The sequence below is a fragment of the Rhinoderma darwinii genome, chromosome 11 (genome assembly GCF_050947455.1).
Source record: "Rhinoderma darwinii isolate aRhiDar2 chromosome 11, aRhiDar2.hap1, whole genome shotgun sequence".
NCBI classification, from domain to species: Eukaryota; Metazoa; Chordata; class Amphibia; order Anura; family Rhinodermatidae; genus Rhinoderma; species Rhinoderma darwinii.
Genome location: NC_134697.1, coordinates 1,600,817 through 1,624,743, shown reverse-complemented (window position 1 = coordinate 1,624,743; position 23,927 = coordinate 1,600,817). Strand labels below are relative to the sequence as shown.

Here is a 23,927-nt window from a genome sequence, read left to right as displayed (position 1 = left end):
ATACCCTGATGTACTCCTCACAGATTACATATACCCTGATGTACTCCTCACATATTACATATACCCTGATGTACTCCTCACATATTACATATACCCTGATGTACTCCTCACATATTACATATACCCTGATGTACTCCTCACATATTACATATACCCTGATGTACTCCACACATATTACATATATCCTGATGTACGCCTCACATATTACATATATTCTGATGTACTCCTCACATATTACATATACCCTGATGTACTCCTCACATATTACATATATCCTGATGTACTCCTCACATATTACATATACCCTTATGTACTCCTCACATATTACATATACACTGATGTACTAATCACATATTACATATATTCTGATGTACTCCTCACATATTACATATATCCTGATGTACTCCTCACATATTACATATATCCTGATGTACTCCTCACATATTACATATATCCTGATGTACTCCTCACATATTACATATACTCTGATGTACTCCTCACATATTACATATATTCTGATGTACTCCTCACATATTACATATATCCTGATGTACTCCTCACATATTACATATACCCTGATGTACTCCTCACATATTACATATACCCTGATGTACTCCTCACATATTACATATATCCTGATGTACTCCTCACATTACATACATCCTGATGTACTCCTCACATCTTACATATACCCTGATGTACTCCTCACATATTACATATATCCTGATGTACTCCTCACATATTACATATATCCTGATGTACTCCTCACATATTACATATACCCTGATGTACTCCACACATATTACATATATCCTGATGTACTCCTCACACATTACATATACCCTGATGTACTCCTCATATATTACATATACCCTGATGTACTCCTCACATATTACATATATTCTGATGTACTCCTCACATTACATACATCCTGATGTACTCCTCACAGATTACATATACCCTGATGTACTCCACACATATTACATATATCCTGATGTGCTCCTCACATATTACATATATCCTGATGTACTCCTCACATATTACATATACTCTGATGTACTCCTCACATATTACATATACCCTGATGTACTCCCCACATATTACATATATCCTGATGTACTCCTCACATATTACATATATCCTGATGTACTCCTCACATATTACATATACCCTGATGTACTCCTCACATATTACATATATCCTGATGTACTCCTCACACATTACATATACCCTGATGTACTCCTCATATATTACATATACCCTGATGTACTCCACCCAGCTTACATATAGCCTGATGTACTCCTCACATATTACATATATCCTGATGTACTCCTCACATATTACATATATCCTGATGTACTCATTACATATACCCTGATGTACTCCTCACATATTACATATACACTGATGTACTCCTCACATATTACATATACCCTGATGTACTCCTCACATATTACATATATCCTGATGTACTCCTCACATATTACATATACCCTGATGTACTCCTCACATATTACATATACCCTGATGTACTCCTCACATATTACATATATCCTGATGTACTCCTCACATATTACATATACCCTGATGTACTCCTCACATATTACATATACCCTGATGTTCTCCTCACATATTACATATATCCTGATGTACTCCTCACATATTACATATATCCTGGTGTACCCTGATGTACTCCTCACATATTACATATACCCTGATGTACTCCTCACATATTACATATACCCTGATGTACTCCTCACATATTACATATACCCTGATGTACTCCGCACATATTACATATACCCTGATGTACTCCTCACATATTACATATACCCTGATGTACTCCTCACATATTACATATACCCTGATGTACTCCTCACATATTACATATACCCTGATGTACTCCGCACATATTACATATACCCTGATGTACTCCTCACATATTACATATACCCTGATGTACTCCTCACATATTACATATACCCTGATATACTCCTCACATATTACATATACCCTGATGTACTCCTCACATATTACATATATCCTGATGTACTCCTCACATATTACATATATCCTGATGTACTCCTCACATATTACATATACCCTGATGTACTCCTCACATATTACATATACCCTGATGTACTCCTCACATATTACATATACCCTGATGTACTCCTCACATATTACATATACCCTGATGTACTCCTCACATATTACATATACCGTGATGTACTCCTCACATATTACATATACCCTGATGTACTCCTCACATATTACATATATCCTGATGTACTCCTCACATATTACATATATCCTGATGTACTCCTCACATATTACATATACCCTGATATACTCCGCACAGATTACATACACCCTGATATACTCCTCACATATTGCATATATCCTGATGTACTCCTCACATATTACATATACCCTGATGTACTCCTCACATATTACATATATCCTGATGTACCCCTCACATATTACATATACCCTGATGTACCCCTCACATATTACATATATACTCCTCACATATTACATATATCCTGATGTACTCCTCACATATTACATATACCCTGATGTACTCCTCACATATTACATATACACTGATGTACTCCTCACAGATTACATATACCCTGATGTACTCCTCACATATTACATATATCCTGATGTACTCCTCACATATTACATATACCCTGATGTACTTCTCACATATTACATATACCCTGATGTACTCCTCACATATTACATATATCCTGATGTACTCCTCACATATTACATATATCCTGATGTACTCCTCACATATTACATATACACTGATGTACTCCTCACAGATTACATATACCCTGATGTACTCCTCACATATTACATATACCCTGATGTACTCCTCACATATTACATATACCCTGATGTACTCCTCACAGATTACATATACCCTGATGTACTCGTCACATATTACATATACCCTGATGTACTCCTCACATATTACATATACCCTGATGTACTCCTCACATATTACATATACCCTGATGTACTCCTCACATATTACATATACCCTGATGTACTCCACACATATTACATATATCCTGATGTACGCCTCACATATTACATATATTCTGATGTACTCCTCACATATTACATATACCCTGATGTACTCCTAACATATTACATATATCCTGATGTACTCCTCACATATTACATATACCCTTATGTACTCCTCACATATTACATATACACTGATGTACTAATCACATATTACATATATTCTGATGTACTCCTCACATATTACATATACCCTGATGTACTCCTCGCATATTACATATACCCTGATGTACTCCTCACATATTACATATATCCTGATGTACTCCTCACATATTACATATATCCTGATGTACTCCTCACATATTACATATATCCTGATGTACTCCTCACATATTACATATATCCTGATGTACTCCTCACATATTACATATATCCAGATGTACTCCTCACATATTACATATACCCTGATGTACTCCTCACATATTACATATATCCTGATGTACTCCTCACATATTACATATACTCTGATGTACTCCTCACATATTACATATATTCTGATGTACTCCTCACATATTACATATATCCTGATGTACTCCTCACATATTACATATATCCTGATGTACTCCTCACATATTACATATACCCTGATGTACTCCTCACATTACATACATCCTGATGTACTCCTCAGATATTACATATTCCCAGATGTACTCCTCACATATTCCATATATCCTGATGTACTCCTCACATATTACGTATACCCTGATGTACTCCTCACACATTACATATACCCTGATGTACTCCTCACATATTACATATATTCTGATGTACTCCTCACATTACATACATCCTGATGTACTCCTCACATATTACATATACCCTGATGTACTCCTCACATATTACATATACCCTGATGTACTCCTCACATATTACATATATCCTGATGTACTCCTCACATTACATACATCCTGATGTACTCCTCACATCTTACATATACCCTGATGTACTCCTCACATATTACATATATCCTGATGTACTCCTCACATATTACATATATCCTGATGTACTCCTCACATATTACATATACCCTGATGTACTCCACACATATTACATATATCCTGATGTACTCCTCACACATTACATATACCCTGATGTACTCCTCATATATTACATATACCCTGATGTACTCCTCACATATTACATATATTCTGATGTACTCCTCACATTACATACATCCTGATGTACTCCTCACAGATTACATATACCCTGATGTACTCCACACATATTACATATATCCTGATGTACTCCTCACATATTGCATATATCCTGATGTACTCCTCACATATTACATATACTCTGATGTACTCCTCACATATTACATATACCCTGATGTACTCCCCACATATTACATATATCCTGATGTACTCCTCACATATTACATATATACTGATGTACTCCTCACATATTACATATACCCTGATGTACTCCTCACATATTACATATATCCTGATGTACTCCTCACACATTACATATACCCTGATGTACTCCTCATATATTACATATACCCTGATGTACTCCACCCAGCTTACATATAGCCTGATGTACTCCTCACATATTACATATATCCTGATGTACTCCTCACATATTACATATATCCTGATGTACTCATTACATATACCCTGATGTACTCCTCACATATTACATATACACTGATGTACTCCTCACATATTACATATACCCTGATGTACTCCTCACATATTACATATATCCTGATGTACTCCTCACATATTACATATACCCTGATGTACTCCTCACATATTACATATACCCTGATGTACTCCTCACATATTACATATATCCTGATGTACTCCTCACATATTACATATACCCTGATGTACTCCTCACATATTACATATACCCTGATGTTCTCCTCACATATTACATATATCCTGATGTACTCCTCACGTATTACATATATCCTGGTGTACCCTGATGTACTCCTCACATATTACATATACCCTGATGTACTCCTCACATATTACATATACCCTGATGTACTCCTCACATATTACATATACCCTGATGTACTCCGCACATATTACATATACCCTGATGTACTCCTCACATATTACATATACCCTGATGTACTCCTCACATATTACATATACCCTGATGTACTCCTCACATATTACATATACCCTGATGTACTCCGCACATATTACATATACCCTGATGTACTCCTCACATATTACATATACCCTGATGTACTCCTCACATATTACATATACCCTGATATACTCCTCACATATTACATATACCCTGATGTACTCCTCACATATTACATATACCCTGATGTACTCCTCACATATTACATATATCCTGATGTACTCCTCACATATTACATATATCCTGATGTACTCCTCACATATTACATATACCCTGATATACTCCGCACAGATTACATACACCCTGATATACTCCTCACATATTGCATATATCCTGATGTACTCCTCACATATTACATATACCCTGATGTACTCCTCACATATTACATATATCCTGATGTACCCCTCACATATTACATATACCCTGATGTACCCCTCACATATTACATATATACTCCTCACATATTACATATATCCTGATGTACTCCTCACATATTACATATACCCTGATGTACTCCTCACATATTACATATACACTGATGTACTCCTCACAGATTACATATACCCTGATGTACTCCTCACATATTACATATATCCTGATGTACTCCTCACATATTACATATACCCTGATGTACTTCTCACATATTACATATACCCTGATGTACTCCTCACATATTACATATATCCTGATGTACTCCTCACATATTACATATATCCTGATGTACTCCGCACATATTACATATACCCTGATGTACTCCTCACATATTACATATACCCTGATGTACTCCTCACATATTACATATACCCTGATATACTCCTCACATATTACATATACCCTGATGTACTCCTCACATATTACATATACCCTGATGTACTCCTCACATATTACATATATCCTGATGTACTCCTCACATATTACATATACCCTGATGTACTCCTCACATATTACATATATCCTGATGTACTCCTCACATTACATACATCCTGATGTACTCCTCACATATTACATATACCCTGATGTACTCCTCACATATTACATATATCCTGATGTACTCCTCACATATTACATATATCCTGATGTACTCCTCACATATTACATATACCCTGATATACTCCGCACAGATTACATACACCCTGATATACTCCTCACATATTACATATACCCTGATGTACTCCTCACATATTACATATACCCTGATGTACTCCTCACATATTACATATACCCTGATGTACTCCTCACATATTACATATACACTGATGTACGCCTCACATATTACATATATCCTGATGTACTCCTCACATATTACATATACCCTGATGTACTCCTCACATATTACATATACCCTGATGTACTCCTCACATATTACATATACCCTGATGTACTCCTCACATATTACATATACCCTGATGTACTCCTCACATATTACATATATCCTGATGTACTCCTCACATATTACATATATCCTGATGTACTCCTCACATATTACATATACCCTGATGTACTCCTCACATATTACATATATCCTGATGTACTCCTCACATATTACATATATCCTGATGTACTCCTCACATATTACATATATTCTGATGTGCTCCTCACATAGTACATATATCCTGATGTGCTCCTCACATATTACATATATCCTGATGTACTCCTCACATATTACATATACCCTGATGTACTCCTCACATATTACACATACCCTGATGTACTCCTCACATATTACATATACCCTGATGTACTCCTCACATATTACATATACCCTGATGTACTCCTCACATATTACATATATCCTGATGTACTCCTCACATATTACATATATCCTGATGTACTCCTCACAGATTACATATATCCTGATGTACTCCTCACATATTACATATACCCTGATGTACTCCTCACATATTACATATATCCTGATGTACTCCTCACATATTACATATATCCTGATGTACTCCTCACATATTACATATACCCTGATGTACTCCTCACATATTACATATACCCTGATGTACTCCTCACATATTACATATACCCTGATGTACTCCACCCAGCTTATATATATCCTGATGTACTCCTCACATATTACATATACCCTGATGTACTCCTCACATATTACATATACCCTGATGTACTCCTCACATATTACATATATCCTGATGTACTCCTCACATATTACATATACCCTGATGTACTCCTCACATATTACATATATCCTGATGTACTCCTCACATATTACATATATCCTGATGTGCTCCTCACATATTACATATATCCTGATGTGCTCCTCACATATTACATATATCCTGATGTGCTCCTCACATATTACACATACCCTGATGTACTCCTCACATATTACACATACCCTGATGTACTCCGCACAGATTACATATATCCTGATGTCCTGATGTACTCCCCATATATTACATATACCCTGAGGTACTCCTCACATATACATATATCCTGATGTACTCCTCACATATACCCTGATGTCCTGATGTACTCCCCATATATTACATATATCCTGATGTACTCCTCACATATACATATATCCTGATGTACTCCTCACATATACATATATCCTGATGTACTCCTCACATATACATATATCCTGATGTACTCCTCACATATACATATACTACTTCAAAGTAGTGCTCCTTCCCTTTTAAGCCCCGCTGTGTGTCCAAACAGCAGTTTATTACCACATTTGGGGTATTTCCGTAATCGGGAGAAATTGCTTTACAAATGCTGGGGTGTTTTTTTTCCTTTATTCATTGTGTAATTTAAAAATGTCAAAACATTTTCAGCACCGGAATCCCCAGTAAGCAGCAGAAGTATCTTGGAGCTGGGACTGGATTTTCTGGTTGTGATTGCAGGCTCATGTGGAACATCTTGTTCTGTAATGATTAACTCATGACACAGTTGATGGCAATGTTCCAGACACTGTTCTCCTCCCAGAGAACTGTCTGAGGGTGACTACCCGGAGAACCCAACACCTCGCCAGCCCTGGTCCGCTACAAGGTGAGTCCGGCAGGATGAGGAATATTATACCTGATAATGCAATAGTCATGTCCTCAATGTATCCCTCAGCCTAGTCATTTATTGTCATTAACCCTTTGTTATCACATCACATTAACCCTTTCTTGGTCTCCTACAGCTTTTACTAAGTAAAGTGTATACACGGGATGCAGGGCTCCTCCGGAGAAGTGACTGGGAGAAGTGACTGGGAGAAGTGACTGGGAGAAGTGACCGGTAGAAGTGACTGGGAGAGGTAACTGGGAGAGGTGACTCTGGCCGGGGAATCCAGTCTTGTAGAGAGCACACCTCTATGTAGATAGCACCGCACTGCCTGAAGATAGCAAACCCCCCAACCCCCATAGATACCGTAGATAGTGCCACTGTAGCTCCCTGTAGGAGCGGAATCCTTGGCGGCGAACCCGCTCTGGCAGGGGGATTCCACTCCTGGAAAAGCCCCCGATGTCACTATCTATATATGGACAGTGACGTCAAGGGGTTACTCCTGGAGCGGAATCCCCGGCCCCCTGTGGCAGGGGATTCCGCTCTTCTTACGTCACTGTCCATATATGGTCAGAGACTTCAGGAGCTCCTCTATGGGTGGAATTCACGGCCAGAGGGATTTCGCTCCTACAGTGAGCTACAATGGTGCTATCTACAGGGTAGGGTGTAGTATTTACAAGGGGGGGGTGCTATCTACAAGGGGGATGCTATCTACAGATAGGATGCTATGTGGGGGGGGGGGGTAGAAATATCTACAGGGGACACTGTGGCGCTATCTACTGTACATGGGCACTGTGGCACTATGTGGGCACAGACACTTTATATGTAGGTACTATTTCAGGGGTTTGGGACAAAAAAAAACCTTGACAAATGAAATCCATCCTTTTTTTAACGGACTGGAAATGGATGCGAATTTTGAGACAATAATGCAAAACGGCCATGAAATACTGACAGTTGATCCGTTTTTAATGGCCATTTTTTTTCACTGTTGTGTGGATGTCGCCTAATACTACCACATGCAAGATCTCTCCACGTTTCTGTCTCGTTACACCTGAGATACGTTTTTTACAGTCTATTTTCAGATTTTCCTTTTCACATTCGGCACAAACGTAAAATCTACGTTACAATTCCCAGCAATAGAATTATTTGTTTCCATAATCGCGGCCTAAGAAGATTTGCGTCAGTTCTGTCGACCTCCTGATATAATTCCTACATTCTTCTACTTCCTGATGCTTTCGCTTGGGATGTCTTCGCCCGTTTTCTAGATGAAGGATTGCGATATAGACGGATCACCAATGTTAAATATTAAGGAGTTCATCATAAAATTCTTGTTGGGTTTATAATAGGAGGACCACGATACTTATACAAAAAAAATTTGGTTTATTAGAATCTTCGTGGATATTGTAGGAAAAGACACAGAAAAATATACAGGAAATATTCATAAGAAAATATAGAATAATTGACATTTACAGGAAAAGAGACGCTCGTACAGTTGCTGCTGTGATTCTCGTTATGTCTCTGTCCATGACCCCCTCCCCCGGGTGTCCGCTGTGGATGAGGTGCCCGGTGTTCGTATCACTGGTGCCACATATTACAGGCATGTCCTAAACTAAATATGTTTTTGTCTCTGCATATAAAGAAGAGAACTCCCATCTTCCTTAGGATATGGAAATAACTATATTTACTTGGTCAACTGTGTGTCAGCAAAAGTGTATAAGTGGCCACTGAATATCATTGATCGTGTGACACTCCCTCAGAGATAGCAGCTGATAACAGAGAGTTGTAGACGTGCAGGTACAATGCTCATCATGACATTTGGTTGCCGGACATCTTCCTATCTGATGTTTTGCTGCTTCTTCCAGATGATGGAAAGTTTTTTCCCCGTTCTGTCTTTTGTCTCCATTATTAAAGGTGAGTGATTCTTTCTTTATCAGAACATCATATTCCGGCACCGAGATATTATACATTTGTTATTTACATATACAGTGACATCCATGGCAACTCCTTGAGCGGAATCCCTGTTGCCGACTCTGGCTGGGAATTCCGCTCCAGTAGGAGCCCCTGACGTCAATGTCCATATATGGACAGTGACCTCAGGGGTTTCCTCTCGAATTTCCGGCCAGATCATCGGCAACGGGGATTCCGCTCAATCAGTAGCCACTGACGTCACTGTCCATATATGGACAGTAATGTCAAGGGCTTCCCCGAGCACAGCGCTTAAAGTATTGCTGTACCCGGGGAGTCCTCGGTAAGCGGAGGAGGTCCCTCTGCTCTGAACTAATTCTGAAGCAGGGAGCTGACGGTTCCCTGTTCAAAATTGGGTTCAACTGTATCTACGTCCTGGGGATGCAGATACAGTTGACAACGGGACATGCCCCCGGCCTCCCGGGACAGCGGGCACCACCTGGAATCCAGGACTGTCCCGCTGAATCCAGGATGGTTGGGAGGAATGGCACCTAATGACCATATGACGCAGGTGATTAAAAGTGAATTCCATCAGGATCCAGACATGTAACACCTCATGGAGCAATGTCATTAGGGGACAAAAAAAAATTAAGAAACTGGCCTTAAAGAGGCTCTGTCACCAGATTTTGCAGCCCCTATCTGCTATTGCAGCAGATCGGCGCTGCAATGTAGATTACAGTAACGTTTTTATTTTTTAAAAACGAGCATTTTTGGCCAAGTTATGACCATTTTCGTATTTATGCAAATGAGGCTTGCAAAAGTACAACTGGGCGTGTTGAAAAGTAAAAGTACAAGTGGGCGTGTATTATGTGTGTACATCGGGGCGTGTTTACTACTATTACTAGCTGGGCTTTCTGAAGAGAAGTAACATCCACTTCTCTTCACAACGCCCAGCATCTGGCAGTGCAGATCTGTGACGTCACTCACAGGTCCTGCATCGTGTCAGCACCAGAGGCTACAGATGATTCTGCAGCAGCATCAGCATTTGCAGGTAAGTAGCTACATCGACTTACCTGCAAACGCGATGCTGCTGCAGAATCATCTGTAGCCTCTGGTGCCGACACGATGCAGGACCTGTGAGTGACGTCACAGATCTGCACCGCCAGATGCTGGGCGTTGTGAAGAGAAGTGGATGTTACTTCTCTTCAGAAAGCCCAGCTACCGTAGTAATAGTAGTAAACACGCCCCGATGTACACAGACAATACACGCCCACTTGTACTTTTACTTTTCAACACGCCCAGTTGTACTTTTGCAAGCCTCATTTGCATAAATACGAAAATGGTCATAACTTGGCCAAAAATGCTCGTTTTTAAAAAATAAAAACGTTACTGTAATCTACATTGCAGCGCCGATCTGCTGCAATAGCAGATAGGGGCTGCAAAATCTGGTGACAGAGCCTCTTTAAAGGTGTTGTACAGGATTAGAAAAAATTGCCTGCATTCTTCCATAACAGCGCCACACCTGTACAATGGTTGTATGTGGAACTGCAGTTCAACCCCTTGAATACAATGGAGCTGAGCTACAATACCACACAGAACCCGTGGACAGGGATGGCGCTGCTTTTGGAAGATAGCAGCCAGGTTTTTCTAATCCTGAACAATCCCTTTAAAAAAGAAAGAACATTTTTAGGTGATAAATAAAAGTTGTATTAATTAGCGTAAGTTGCAGATATTAGGGGAAACAGCGTTGAGTTGTAGAAATAATCAATTAGTCATGTATATATGTTATATACAGCAGATAACGAACTGCACAGCCCCCCTCCCCCCCCCCCCCCCTACACTGTGGCCGGTCCCAGTTTTGTATTATTCCCTTGGTTTTGGACTTTTACATAGACATCTTCTCATTCCTCTTCTCATTTATCTTCTTCTTCATCTTCCTCTTCTCTTTCATCTTCCTCTTCTCCTTCCTCTATTCCATCATCTTCTCCTTCCTCTTCATCTTCCTTTTCTCCTTCAGCTTTCTCTTCTCCTTTATCTCCCTCTTTTCCTTCCTCTTTTTCTTACCATTCTTCATTGTTTTCCTCTTTTTCTTCATCTTTCTCTTTTCCTTCATTGTATCCTTCATCTTCCCCTTATTCATCTTCCTCTTCTCCTTCATCTTCCCCTTATTCATCTTCCTCTTCTCCTTCATCTTCCCCTTCTTCATCTTCCTCTTCTCCTTCATCTTTCTCTTCATCTTCCTCTTCTCCTTCATCTGTCTCTGTTAGGGATCTGCCAGGTACTTCATCTAGGTATACTCCTGGGATTAATCAATCCACACCTGAGGCCAGACCTGTTCGACTGACACCATCTCCCACCAACCAGGGTGGCAGGCTCAGGAGTGGGAGAGCCTATCGCGGCCTGGTCTGTCGGAGTTAGCTCCGCCCCCTGTCCTTTATTACCTGCCCTGTGCTCTCCCTCAGTGCTTGTAATTCTTTTGGATTCCTGGCCCCACTGCTGCTTGCTCCAGCCTGCTTCTGCCGTGCTTCTGCCTTGCTGCAGTTCTGCTTGACCTGCTTGCTTTGCCCCTGGCTTGCTTCTGTCTCCGTGCCCGCTCGGGTGTACTCACTTCGTCCTGGTCCTGACTGTCCGTTCGCCGCTCCGTTTCCTCGTGGCGTTCCGTGGCTACTGCCCCTTCCCTTGCGTGTTCCCTGTTTGTTTTCCTGTGCACTTAGACAGCGTAGGGACCGCCGCCCAGTTGTACCTCGTCGCCTAGGGCGGGTCGTTGCAAGTAGGCAGGGACAGGGTGGTGGGTAGATTAGGGCTCACTTTCCCTTCACCTCCTTCCGGCCATTACATAATTACAAGCCCTTACCTAGTCTACCATTTCTCCTACGCTGACGCTATCATGGACCCCCTTGAGACCCTGGCCCAGCAGATGCAGGGCCTCTCCCTACAGGTCCAGGCCCTGGCCCAAAGGGTCAATCAGGGTGACGCTGCTTTAGTAGTACCCCTCACCTCACCTCTAGAACCCGACCTCAAGTTACCTGACCGGTTCTCAGGGGACCGTAAGACGTTTCTCTCCTTCCGGGAGAGTTGCAGACTGTATTTCCGCCTAAAGCCCCACTCCTCAGGTTCCGAGAACCAGCGGGTGGGTATCATCATATCCCGACTCCAGGAAGGGCCCCAAGAGTGGGCCTTCTCCTTGGCTCCTGACGCCCCTGAACTTTCCTCTGTTGATCGTTTTTTCTCTGCCCTCGGACTCATTTACGACGAGACTGACAGGACTGCCTTAGCCGAGAGTCAGCTGGTGACCTTACGTCAGGGTAGGAGACCGGTTGAGGAATACTGTTCTGATTTTAGGAAGTGGTGCGTAGCTTCTCAGTGGAACGATCCGGCCCTAAGGTGCCAGTTTAGGTTAGGATTATCTGACGCCCTGAAGGATCTGCTGGTTAGCTACCCCTCGCCTGACTCCCTTGACCAGGTTATGGCCCTAGCAGTACGACTTGACCGACGTCTCAGGGAACGTCAGCTAGAACGCTTCAGTGTGCTCCCCTCTGACTTTTCTGCGATCCCCCCCGAGGTCCCGTCTCCTCGCCCCTCCACGGAGGACTCGGAGGTACCTATGCAACTCGGGGCCTCCATGTCCCCTCGACAACGTAGGGAGTTTCGCAGAATGAATGGTCTCTGCTTCTACTGTGGGGACGACAAGCATCTACTGAACACCTGTCCCAGGCGCAAGAATAAGAAGCCGGAAAACTTCCGCGCCTAAGTGATCATCGGGGAGGTCACTTGGGCGCACAGGTATTTCCCGTTAATGTGAAACGCAATAAAATTTTGCTTCCCTTTCAGGTCTCGTTTGCTGGCCGGGCTGCCACGGGCAGTGCTTTCGTGGATTCAGGGTCATCTGCTAATATCATGTCTGCGGAATTTGCTATGTCTCTAAAGATGCCTTGTATTGATTTACCTTATCCTATCCCTGTAGTAGGAATCGACTCAACCCCCCTTGCTAATGGTTATTTTACTCAGCATACTCCTGTTTTTGAACTCCTGGTTGGCTCCATGCATTTGGAGCAGTGCTCTGTACTGGTGATGCAGGGATTATCGTCTGATCTGGTTTTAGGCCTTCCCTGGTTGCAGTTGCATAATCCCACGTTTGATTGGAATACTGGGGATCTCACCAAATGGGGTAATGAATGTCTTATGTCATGTCTTTCTGTTAACTCTATTTCTCCCCGGGAGGAGGTAAACACGCTTCCTGAGTTTGTTCAGGACTTCGCCGATGTGTTTTCTAAGGAGGCCTCCGAGGTGTTGCCCCCCCATAGAGATTACGATTGCGCTATCGATTTGGTGCCTGGTGCCAAGCTTCCTAAGGGTAGGATATTTAATCTTTCATGTCCTGAACGTGAAGCCATGAGGGTGTATATCCAAAAATGCCTGGCCAAGGGTTTCATTCGCCCCTCGACTTCTCCTGTAGGTGCTGGCTTCTTCTTCGTGGGGAAGAAGGATGGTGGTCTTAGGCCGTGCATTGATTATCGTAACCTGAATAAGGTCACCGTAAGGAACCAGTACCCACTTCCTTTGATTCCGGATCTTTTTAATCAGGTTCAGGGAGCCCAATGGTTTTCTAAGTTCGATCTACGGGGGGCATATAACCTTATCCGCATCAAAGAGGGGGATGAGTGGAAAACTGCGTTCAACACACCCGAGGGTCATTTCGAATACCTGGTCATGCCCTTTGGGTTGTGTAATGCCCCTGCGGTCTTCCAGAATTTTATTAATGAAATCCTGAGAGAGTACCTGGGTAATTTTCTTGTTGTGTACCTTGATGACATACTGGTGTTTTCCAAGGACTGGTCCTCCCACGTGGAGCATGTCAGGAAGGTGCTCCAGGTCCTTCGGGAGAATAATCTGTTTGCTAAGACTGAAAAATGTGTCTTTGGGGTACAGGAGATACCATTTTTAGGGCAAATCCTCACTCCTCATGAATTCCGCATGGACCCTGCCAAGGTTCAGGCTGTGGCGGAATGGGTCCAACCTGCCTCCCTTAAGGCGTTACAGTGTTTTTTAGGGTTCGCCAACTATTACAGGAGATTTATTGCCAACTTCTCGGTCGTCGCTAAGCCTCTTACGGACGTTACCCGCAAGGGTGCTGATGTCCTCCATTGGCCCCCTGAGGCCGTCCAGGCCTTTGAGACCCTCAAGAAGTGCTTTATCTCGGCCCCCGTGCTGATTCAGCCCAACCAAGAGGAGCCATTTATTGTGGAGGTTGACGCTTCCGAGGTGGGAGTGGGGGCCGTCTTGTCCCAGGGTACCAGCTCCCTCACCCATCTCCGCCCCTGTGCTTACTTCTCTAGGAAGTTTTCGCCCACGGAGAGTAACTATGATATTGGCAACCGCGAACTTCTAGCCATTAAATGGGCTTTTGAGGAGTGGCGGCACTTCCTGGAGGGGGCCAGACACCAGGTAACGGTCCTTACGGATCACAAGAATCTGGTTTTCCTAGAATCGGCCCGGAGGCTTAATCCTAGACAAGCTCGGTGGGCACTATTCCTTACCAGATTTAATTTCTTGGTTACCTATAGGGCTGGGTCCAAGAATATTAAGGCTGATGCTCTGTCACGTAGTTTCATGGCCAATCCTCCTTCTGAGAAGGATCCTGCTTGTATTTTACCCCCTGGTATAATCGTCTCTGCCACGGATTCTGATTTAGCTTCTGATATCGCGGCTGATCAGGGTGCAGCTCCCGGGAACGTCCCTGGGGACAAACTGTTTGTTCCCCTGCAATACCGGCTGAGGGTACTCAGGGAAAACCATGACTCCGCTCTATCTGGTCATCCTGGCATCTTGGGCACCAAACACCTCATTACCAGAAACTATTGGTGGCCTGGGTTGCCTAAAGACGTTAGGGCTTACGTCGCCGCTTGTGAGGTTTGCGCTAGGTCCAAAACCCCTAGGTCCCGACCTGCGGGCCTACTACGTTCCTTGCCCATTCCCCAGAGACCTTGGACCCATATCTCCATGGATTTTATCACCGATTTGCCTCCATCTCAGGGCAAGTCGGTGGTGTGGGTGGTAGTCGACCGCTTCAGCAAGATGTGCCACTTTGTGCCCCTTAAGAAGCTACCTAACGCCAAGATGTTAGCTTCTTTGTTTGTGAAACACATCCTGCGCCTCCATGGGGCCCCAGTCAATATCGTTTCTGACAGAGGGGTACAATTTGTTTCCTTATTTTGGAGAGCTTTTTGTAAAAAGTTGGAGATTGATCTGTCCTTCTCCTCCGCCTTCCATCCCGAAACTAATGGCCAAACGGAAAGGACCAACCAATCCCTGGAACAATATTTAAGGTGTTTCATCTCTGACTGTCAATTCGATTGGGTCTCATTCCTTCCCCTTGCTGAATTTTCCTTGAATAACCGGGTCAGTAACTCGTCAGGGGTCTCCCCGTTTTTCTGTAATTTCGGGTTTAACCCAAGATTCTCCTCCGTCTCCCCTGGTTGTTCCAATAATCCTGAGGTAGAGGATGTTCATCGGGAACTGTGCACTGTCTGGGCCCAGGTTCAGAAGAACCTAGAGGCGTCCCAGAGCGCACAAAAGATTCAGGCGGATAGTAGACGTTCTGCTAACCCCCGGTTTGTCGTCGGGGATTTGGTCTGGTTATCGTCCAGGAACTTGCGCCTTAAGGTCCCGTCCAGGAAGTTTGCTCCCCGATTTATTGGACCTTATAAGATCATTGAAGTCCTCAACCCTGTATCCTTCCGTCTGGAGCTCCCCCCATCATTTCGCATACATGACGTCTTCCATGCCTCCCTCCTTAAACGCTGCTCCCCGTCCTGGTCCCCCTCGAGGATACCTCCTGTTCCCGTTCTCACCCCTGAGGGGGTGGAATTCGAGGTGGCCAAGATTATGGACAGTAGGATGGTCCAGGGCTCCCTCCAGTACCTGGTCCATTGGAGAGGATACGGGCCGGAGGAGAGGACTTGGGTACCTGCCCGTGATGTTCACGCTGGGGTATTGATCAGGAGGTTCCACCTTCTCTTCCCCACTAAACCGGGTCCCCTTAGTAAGGGTCCGGTGGCCCCTCATAAAAGGGGGAGTACTGTTAGGGATCTGCCAGGTACTTCATCTAGGTATACTCCTGGGATTAATCAATCCACACCTGAGGCCAGACCTGTTCGACTGATACCATCTCCCACCAACCAGGGTGGCAGGCTCAGGAGTGGGAGAGCCTATCGCGGCCTGGTCTGTCGGAGTTAGCTCCGCCCCCTGTCCTTTATTACCTGCCCTGTTCTCTCCCTCAGTGCTTGTAATTCTTTTGGATTCCTGGCCCCACTGCTGCTTGCTCCAGCCTGCTTCTGCCGTGCTTCTGCCTTGCTGCAGTTCTGCTTGACCTGCTTTGCTTTGCCCCTGGCTTACTTCTGTCTCCTTGCCCGCTTGGGTGTACTCACTTCGTCCAGGTCCTGACTGTCCGTTCGCCGCTCCGTTTCCTCGTGGCGTTCCGTGGCTACTGCCCCTTCCCTTGCATGTTCCCTGTTTGTTTTCCTGTGCACTTAGACAGCGTAGGGACCGCCGCCCAGTTGTACCTCGTCGCCTAGGGCGGGTCGTTGCAAGTAGGCAGGGACAGGGCGGTGGGTAGATTAGGGCTCACTTTCCCTTCACCTCCTTCCGGCCATTACAGTCTCTTCATCATCTTGCTCTTCTCCATCCTCTTATCCTTCATCTTTCTTTTCTCGTTCATCTTCCCCTTCTTAATCTTCCTCTTCTCCTTCATCTTTACCTTCTTCATCTTCCTCTTCTCCTTCATCTTTCTCTTCATCTTGCTCTTCTCCTTCCTCTTCTCCTTCATCTTTCTCTTCTCTTTCATCTTTCTCTTCTTCAACTTCAACGTCTCCTTCCTCCTCTCCTTCATCTTTCTCTTATTCTCCTTCCTCTTCTTCTCCTTACTTTTTCTCTTCTCCTTCCTCATCTTTCTTTTTTTCATCTTCCTCTTCTCCTTCCTCTTATCCTTCATCTTCCTCTTCTCCTTCCCCTTATCCTTCATCTTCCTCTTCTCCTTCCTCTTATCCTTCATCTTCCTCTTCTCTTTCATCTTTCTTTTCTTCATTTTCCTCTACTCCTTTCTGTTCTCCTTCATCTTCCTCTTCTCCTTTCTCTTTTTCTTCATCTTTCTCTTCCTCTCCTTCCTCTTCTCCTTTATCTTCCTCTTCTCCTTCATCTTCTCCCTCCTCTTCTTCTTCATCTTTCTCTTCCTCTCCTTCTTCTTCTCCTTTCTCTTCTCCTTCATCTTCCTCTTCTCCCTCCTCTTCTTCTTCATCTTTCTCTTCCTCTCCTTCCTCTTCTCCTTTCTCTTCTCCTTCATCTTCCTCTCCTTCCTCTTCTTCTTCATCTTCTAGTAATTACTATTGTTTTATCTTCTCCTGATCAGAATATGAATAGACTTCTTCAGAACGTCCTGTCTTCTTTTTTATTGTCCTGCTTTTGTTTTGTGTAATTGTCTGATTTCCTTTACTTACAAGGTTCAGCTTCATCTTGTGTGATGTTCACATTTTTGTTCTTCTTGTCATCCACTGTCTTGTGTAAAGTATTCACCGGTCCCTCAGCGTTACGTTGCTGCACTTATATTGAAGGTCCATGTAGACAGTGGAGCCCTAGTAAGACGGTGCCTGGAGTGCCATGTTGTGTAGGCTCTCTGTTTAGTGCTTCTGTGATGCATTTTGGGGGAACTTATCAACTTTTTTTGTCAGTTATATATTAGGCTCATCACACTCCAACTGTCTTTATATTGGGACTGTCATAATAAATGCCCTATATTCTTCCCTTATATAATTGTGGGTACACGCAGGTACAGTATGGTACACAGGAGACAATGGGTGTCGTATTACTGATCCGTACAACATGAATTCCTAATACAACCATGTGCATGGGACCTTAAAGAGCCAAAGAAATCCCCCGTCTGGACAGTCATCATCTCGTTGAGGCGTCATTACATCATTTCTGAGTCATAATTGTTCCACCAAGTGCCACTTACTGACCGATTCTTTAGACTAAAGCTTCTGCTACATCTGTGTCTCTGATTTTTTCTTATTTGCGTTCTGTATCTCCAGTCTGTTCCTTTTCTTCCTGAGGATCCTTATCATTCATTGTTGATCCTCCACCAGTCTAGAATCGTTAACCACCTCCCCCACTCCTGCTCGTTCCACCATTATATATTCATTGTACTGGTTGGGTCATTCTGGTGATAGTAGAGGGTTCTTAGTAGTGTTATCAGAGATGTCTTTAGTTTGTATCATTGTAGGTCGGTGAGCTGAGATCCCCTCAATGAAGTGTCTAATGTTGATGAGCCAGACATAGACATCATTAATGCTCCTGCACTAACCAGGTCACCGCCACCCCAGCCTGATCATCAGATGTTAGATGCCATGTGGTTGTAAGGTGGAGCAATGACCCATTCATCTATCTTCAGATCTCCAGACACGTTGCCATGTAACAAATAATCTAGGGCTGTGGCGCTTCAACCTTCGGGTGGCAGGGCATGTTGGGAGTTGTAGTTGCCACAGATTCCATACCACTGATTTAGAGTCTATCTTTACAAATTGTACTTTATTTCACTCTTCTGATTAATGTGGATTGATATACACAATATGGTATCTTTATTTTTTTTAACGCCTCCTATATATGATCTGTATAGGGGAGGTTTGTTATGACAGGCTGGGCTGCTTCACAAACCAATCCCCGTGGTCTGGGACTCCGCAGAGGCCAATAAGTCGCTTACCATCGGCTCCAGAGAATATTGATGCTCGTTTCCTGCTCTACACCAGGGAGAATCTGAACACATTTCAGGTATGTTCACCATATTCAGGATTTACATTATTCCCCCGTCCCGATGTCGTCATGTCTAAAACTGATATCTATCTTCTCCAATGTGGCCTCTCCTCTGCTTGACGACCTCTCTACTCGATGTTGACTTCACCTTTCCATTGTCCCCATGGTTTCCTGCAGGAAGTCAGCGCTGTCAATCACAAGACAATCTCTAACTCCAATTTCCAAACACATCGAAAGTCTCACTTCATTATCCATGGATTTATCGACAGTGGGGAGAATATGTGGCTGGTGGACATGTGCCAGGTGGGTGCATTACCAGGAAGGGATGTGTGAATGGTAAAGTGTTTCAATGGGAACCCCTCTATTAGCCAGAAGTAGGGGGGCAGTCTGACTGTGTATTAAATGGACAGACTATTGATTTTAATGGACCACATTGTCATGCGACATTTCCCAAACTGATCATACTGATACTTGTTGATCAGTGTGTAGATTATTAATCCATTCAATAGCTGATGACGAAGCTGAAATGTATAAACAATTTACAACCAGTTACTAATAAGACAAGTCATAAGATTCAGGGGGAAAAATGCCAAGTTCCAGAGATATCGTCCAGGTGCAAAGTCCCGTTTCATAGTCCTCCCTGCGCCCAAGAGCCGCGTATCATCCTGACCTTAGACGTGATTATCTTGGTATTAGACGGGATTATCTTGGTATTAGACGGGATTATCTTGGTATCAGCAGCCGGTGTTATGGTTCTAAACCCAGGTTAAAGTTTCAGTAATTCTATCATATTCCTGGTGTTAGTGGTGCCCAATAGTATCTGTCACTGACAACAGCTGGGAGGCCATATACAGGGGACTCGAGAGCCACATACAGAGGGACCCAAGAGCCACATACAGGGGACCCAAGACCCCTATACATGGAACCCCAGAGCCACATACAGGGGACCCATGAGCCACATACAGGGGACCCAGGAGTCCCATACAGGGGAACTCAGATCCCTATTCAAGGAACCCCAGAGCCAGATGTAGGGGACCCGTAAGCCACATACAGTGGGACCCAAGATCCCTGCACAAGGAACCCGAGAGCAACATACCAGTAAACCCAGGAGCCACATACAGGAGACCTAACAACCACATACAGGGGACCCAAGAGCCCCATACAGGGAACCCCAGGGTCACATACAGGGGATCCAAGAGCCACATACAGGGAAACCCAAGAGCCACATATAGGGAAACTCAAGAGCCACATACAAAGAACCCCAGAGTCACATACAAGGGATCCAAAAGCCAAATACGGGGGACCCCAGACCTGTACATAATGAGCACTCAAGAGTCACATACAAAAGACCTTAGAGCCGCAAATAGTTGACCTAACATCCACATACAGAGGACCCAAGAGCCACATACAGGGGACAAAAAAGCCACAAACAAGGAAATCAACAGCCACATACAGGAAATCCAAGTCCCACATACAGGGGGCCACAATGACACATACAGAGGACCCAAGAGTCACCTAAATTGCACATAAGTGCTACATAAATGTGACATAAGAGCCACATTGCAGGGGATCCAAGTAGCATATATATATATAAGGGACGCAAGAGCCACCGGTTGGAGAACGCGGCTATAAAACATAAGTCTCCTGTATATGTGAAAACAAGAATGGGCCATAAATAATATTTTTTACATTGGCCCCGAGGTCTTTCCGTAGCTTAAATTGCATTGTCTTTCTGTTTTTCCAGGCCATGTTACAGGTGGAGGACGTGAACTGTTTCTGCATCGACTGGAGCGGCGGCTCGCGGACTCTGTACACTCAGGCAGCCAATAACATCCGAGTGGTGGGGGCAGAAGTCGCCTATTTCATTAACACTCTCTGGGTATGGACCAGGACCTCATACAGGGGGTCGAACATTAACACTGTTTTTAGGGGTTCACAATATCAAGAAAGTAGCTCAGAAAGGCCACGGATATGCAGTTGATTCACAAAAAAATGTTTTCCTAAGGAATAAAAAATATTCCAAATTATTTTTTAAAGAACTGTTTTTCTAATTCTACTTTACTTCTACTGGAGTCAAAAGAAGGGAAAATATTCACATCATGTGATTTGAGTGACTTGACCTGACTCCACCTGGCATTGTGCAGCTGAACCTTTCATGACCCAACTCCATTTGAGGTTGTCACCTTAGCAGCTCTCCTGTAGTAGAATGTCTCTTATCCTGGCAGCAGATCCCTCTCCCTGCCCCCCGTCATCTGTACCTTCATGCTGCACGGTCAATCATCCCGCCTCTCGTGTTCTTCTTCTGTATACTCTGTCTTGGCTATGAATGGCTTCGTCAGCCTATGGTATATGATCTATGGATTCACGTGCTTTTCCAGGAGCTCCTGCACTGCCTAACAACTCTGAAGGTGGTTGGGCATTGTCAATAGACCTTGGGTGAAGTAGCAGCTGTGGGCAGTCGATCTTTCCCACAGATATCTCCTCATCTCTACCATTGTACTTTTAGCTATGGTGAGGGCTGAAGGGGGGGGGGGGGGATAAATATGAAAGCCATTTAGAGTCCTGCACTGCATTTGTGGCATCACTGTAAGAAGAATGCGTCATCTTCACATTGTCCGTGTCCTGTAAACATTTGGGTCTTAGTTTGGATTCCACTTCTTTACACTTATCCAGGTCCCTTATGTTATCAGATCCATCAGTGAGGGGGGCGCCTGGTGTCACGTTATCTGACTGATTTTCTGCAGGAATTTACCTTCTACTCACTGTTGGTGATTTTTGCTTTTAAGGAAGTATTTAACTACTCCCTGTCCAAGGTCCACGTCATTGGGCACAGCCTGGGGGCGCACGCAGCTGGTGAAGCCGGAAAGAGACGACCTGGGATTGGAAGGATAACAGGTGGGTTTGATTAAGCGATGGGGTTGGTTCTTGGTGAAATTTGTCAAATTTTCAATATATCTGAGTTTTGAAATGTAGATTTGTTTAGAATGGGAGGGGGTGCTGGGTGTAGTGAAGACGTATTAGGGCTGCTAACCTTCCGGGCAGAGCTGTAGGGGATGCCGAGGTGGCTGCCACAACTGCGCACTGGTGCCTCTAGAAGCCTAAACGTCCCTTTGACACCAGAGTTATAAATGCTGCATGGTAGATGGGGATCCTGCTACAGATTTTGCTCCATGTTACGCCTCGGCCTGCTCAGCTTAAATAAATCCCCAAATCCTTCACCCTCAGATAAACTTCCACTTTGGAGCCAAATTTAAGATTATTTTAGTCAATTGAATTTTAAACCGTTCCCTGATATTATTGTAATTATTCCCGTTGCAAAGAGGGTGATTCAATAACAGCCAAGCAGGGAAGTCATATTATATCCCCCGCTCTGGAGGCACCATCAACAAGGTACAGGTTCAGATTATGGCGGCCTGTATTCTGTCAGTGGACTGCTCTGACGGACTGGGGTGATGTGTCGAGACCGTAGTCCGCTGACAGAATACAGGCTGCAAATGAAAAGTGTGAGTGATACGCCAGTCTTAATGTATCTGCATGGAGTTTGTAAGTCCTCCTCGTTTGTTTGTGGGTTTCTTACAGGTTCTTCGGTTCTGCCCTACTCTTCAAATACAAACCGAATGTTTAATTCCTATAGAACTGGCCTTAAGCCATCCATACGCATGAGATGGCTGGTGGTTGAAAGTTTATATGGCTGACACCTATTCCTCCCGCCTCCCCCATAAACATACAAGCTCGGCTCTGCTGGACGAGCAGGATTACTTCATTGGATAACACGTCCGTCAGCTGCTGATCTCCTGTGGGCAGGAAGGATCGTTGTGCTGGTTGACATTGTATGTAATGTGTATGGCCGGTTTAGTGTGTGTATGAAGATTAGGAAACTCAGCGACTGATGTGAACGTGAACCTATAATGTATATCTGTGTTACATCTGCTGTTTATCTGTTTCTAAGCTTCATAATGACGGCTAAAGCTTTGTTCTGATTGGTTGCAATGAGGCCC

The 23,927-nt window shown here is 43.6% G+C and overlaps 1 protein-coding gene across 2 annotated transcripts in view; it reads left to right on the top strand.

Annotated features, from left to right (window-relative positions):
• Positions 1 to 8,129: 8,129 nt before the first annotated feature.
• LOC142663895 (pancreatic lipase-related protein 2-like) overlaps positions 8,130 to 23,927 on the top strand; it is a 42,114-nt gene continuing 26,316 nt past the window's right edge. Inside the window, exons 1-7 of one of the 2 annotated variants that reach the window (XM_075842733.1) lie at positions 8,130 to 8,226; positions 8,363 to 8,476; positions 9,863 to 10,134; positions 19,796 to 19,947; positions 20,107 to 20,232; positions 21,674 to 21,808; positions 22,716 to 22,824. In XM_075842733.1, coding sequence (XP_075698848.1) covers positions 10,023 to 10,134; positions 19,796 to 19,947; positions 20,107 to 20,232; positions 21,674 to 21,808; positions 22,716 to 22,824 — 634 coding nt within the window. In that variant the 5' untranslated portion in view covers positions 8,130 to 8,226; positions 8,363 to 8,476; positions 9,863 to 10,022. The remainder of the gene's footprint in view (positions 8,227 to 8,362; positions 8,477 to 9,862; positions 10,135 to 19,795; positions 19,948 to 20,106; positions 20,233 to 21,673; positions 21,809 to 22,715; positions 22,825 to 23,927) is intronic. The other variant, XM_075842734.1, reaches the window with a different exon arrangement.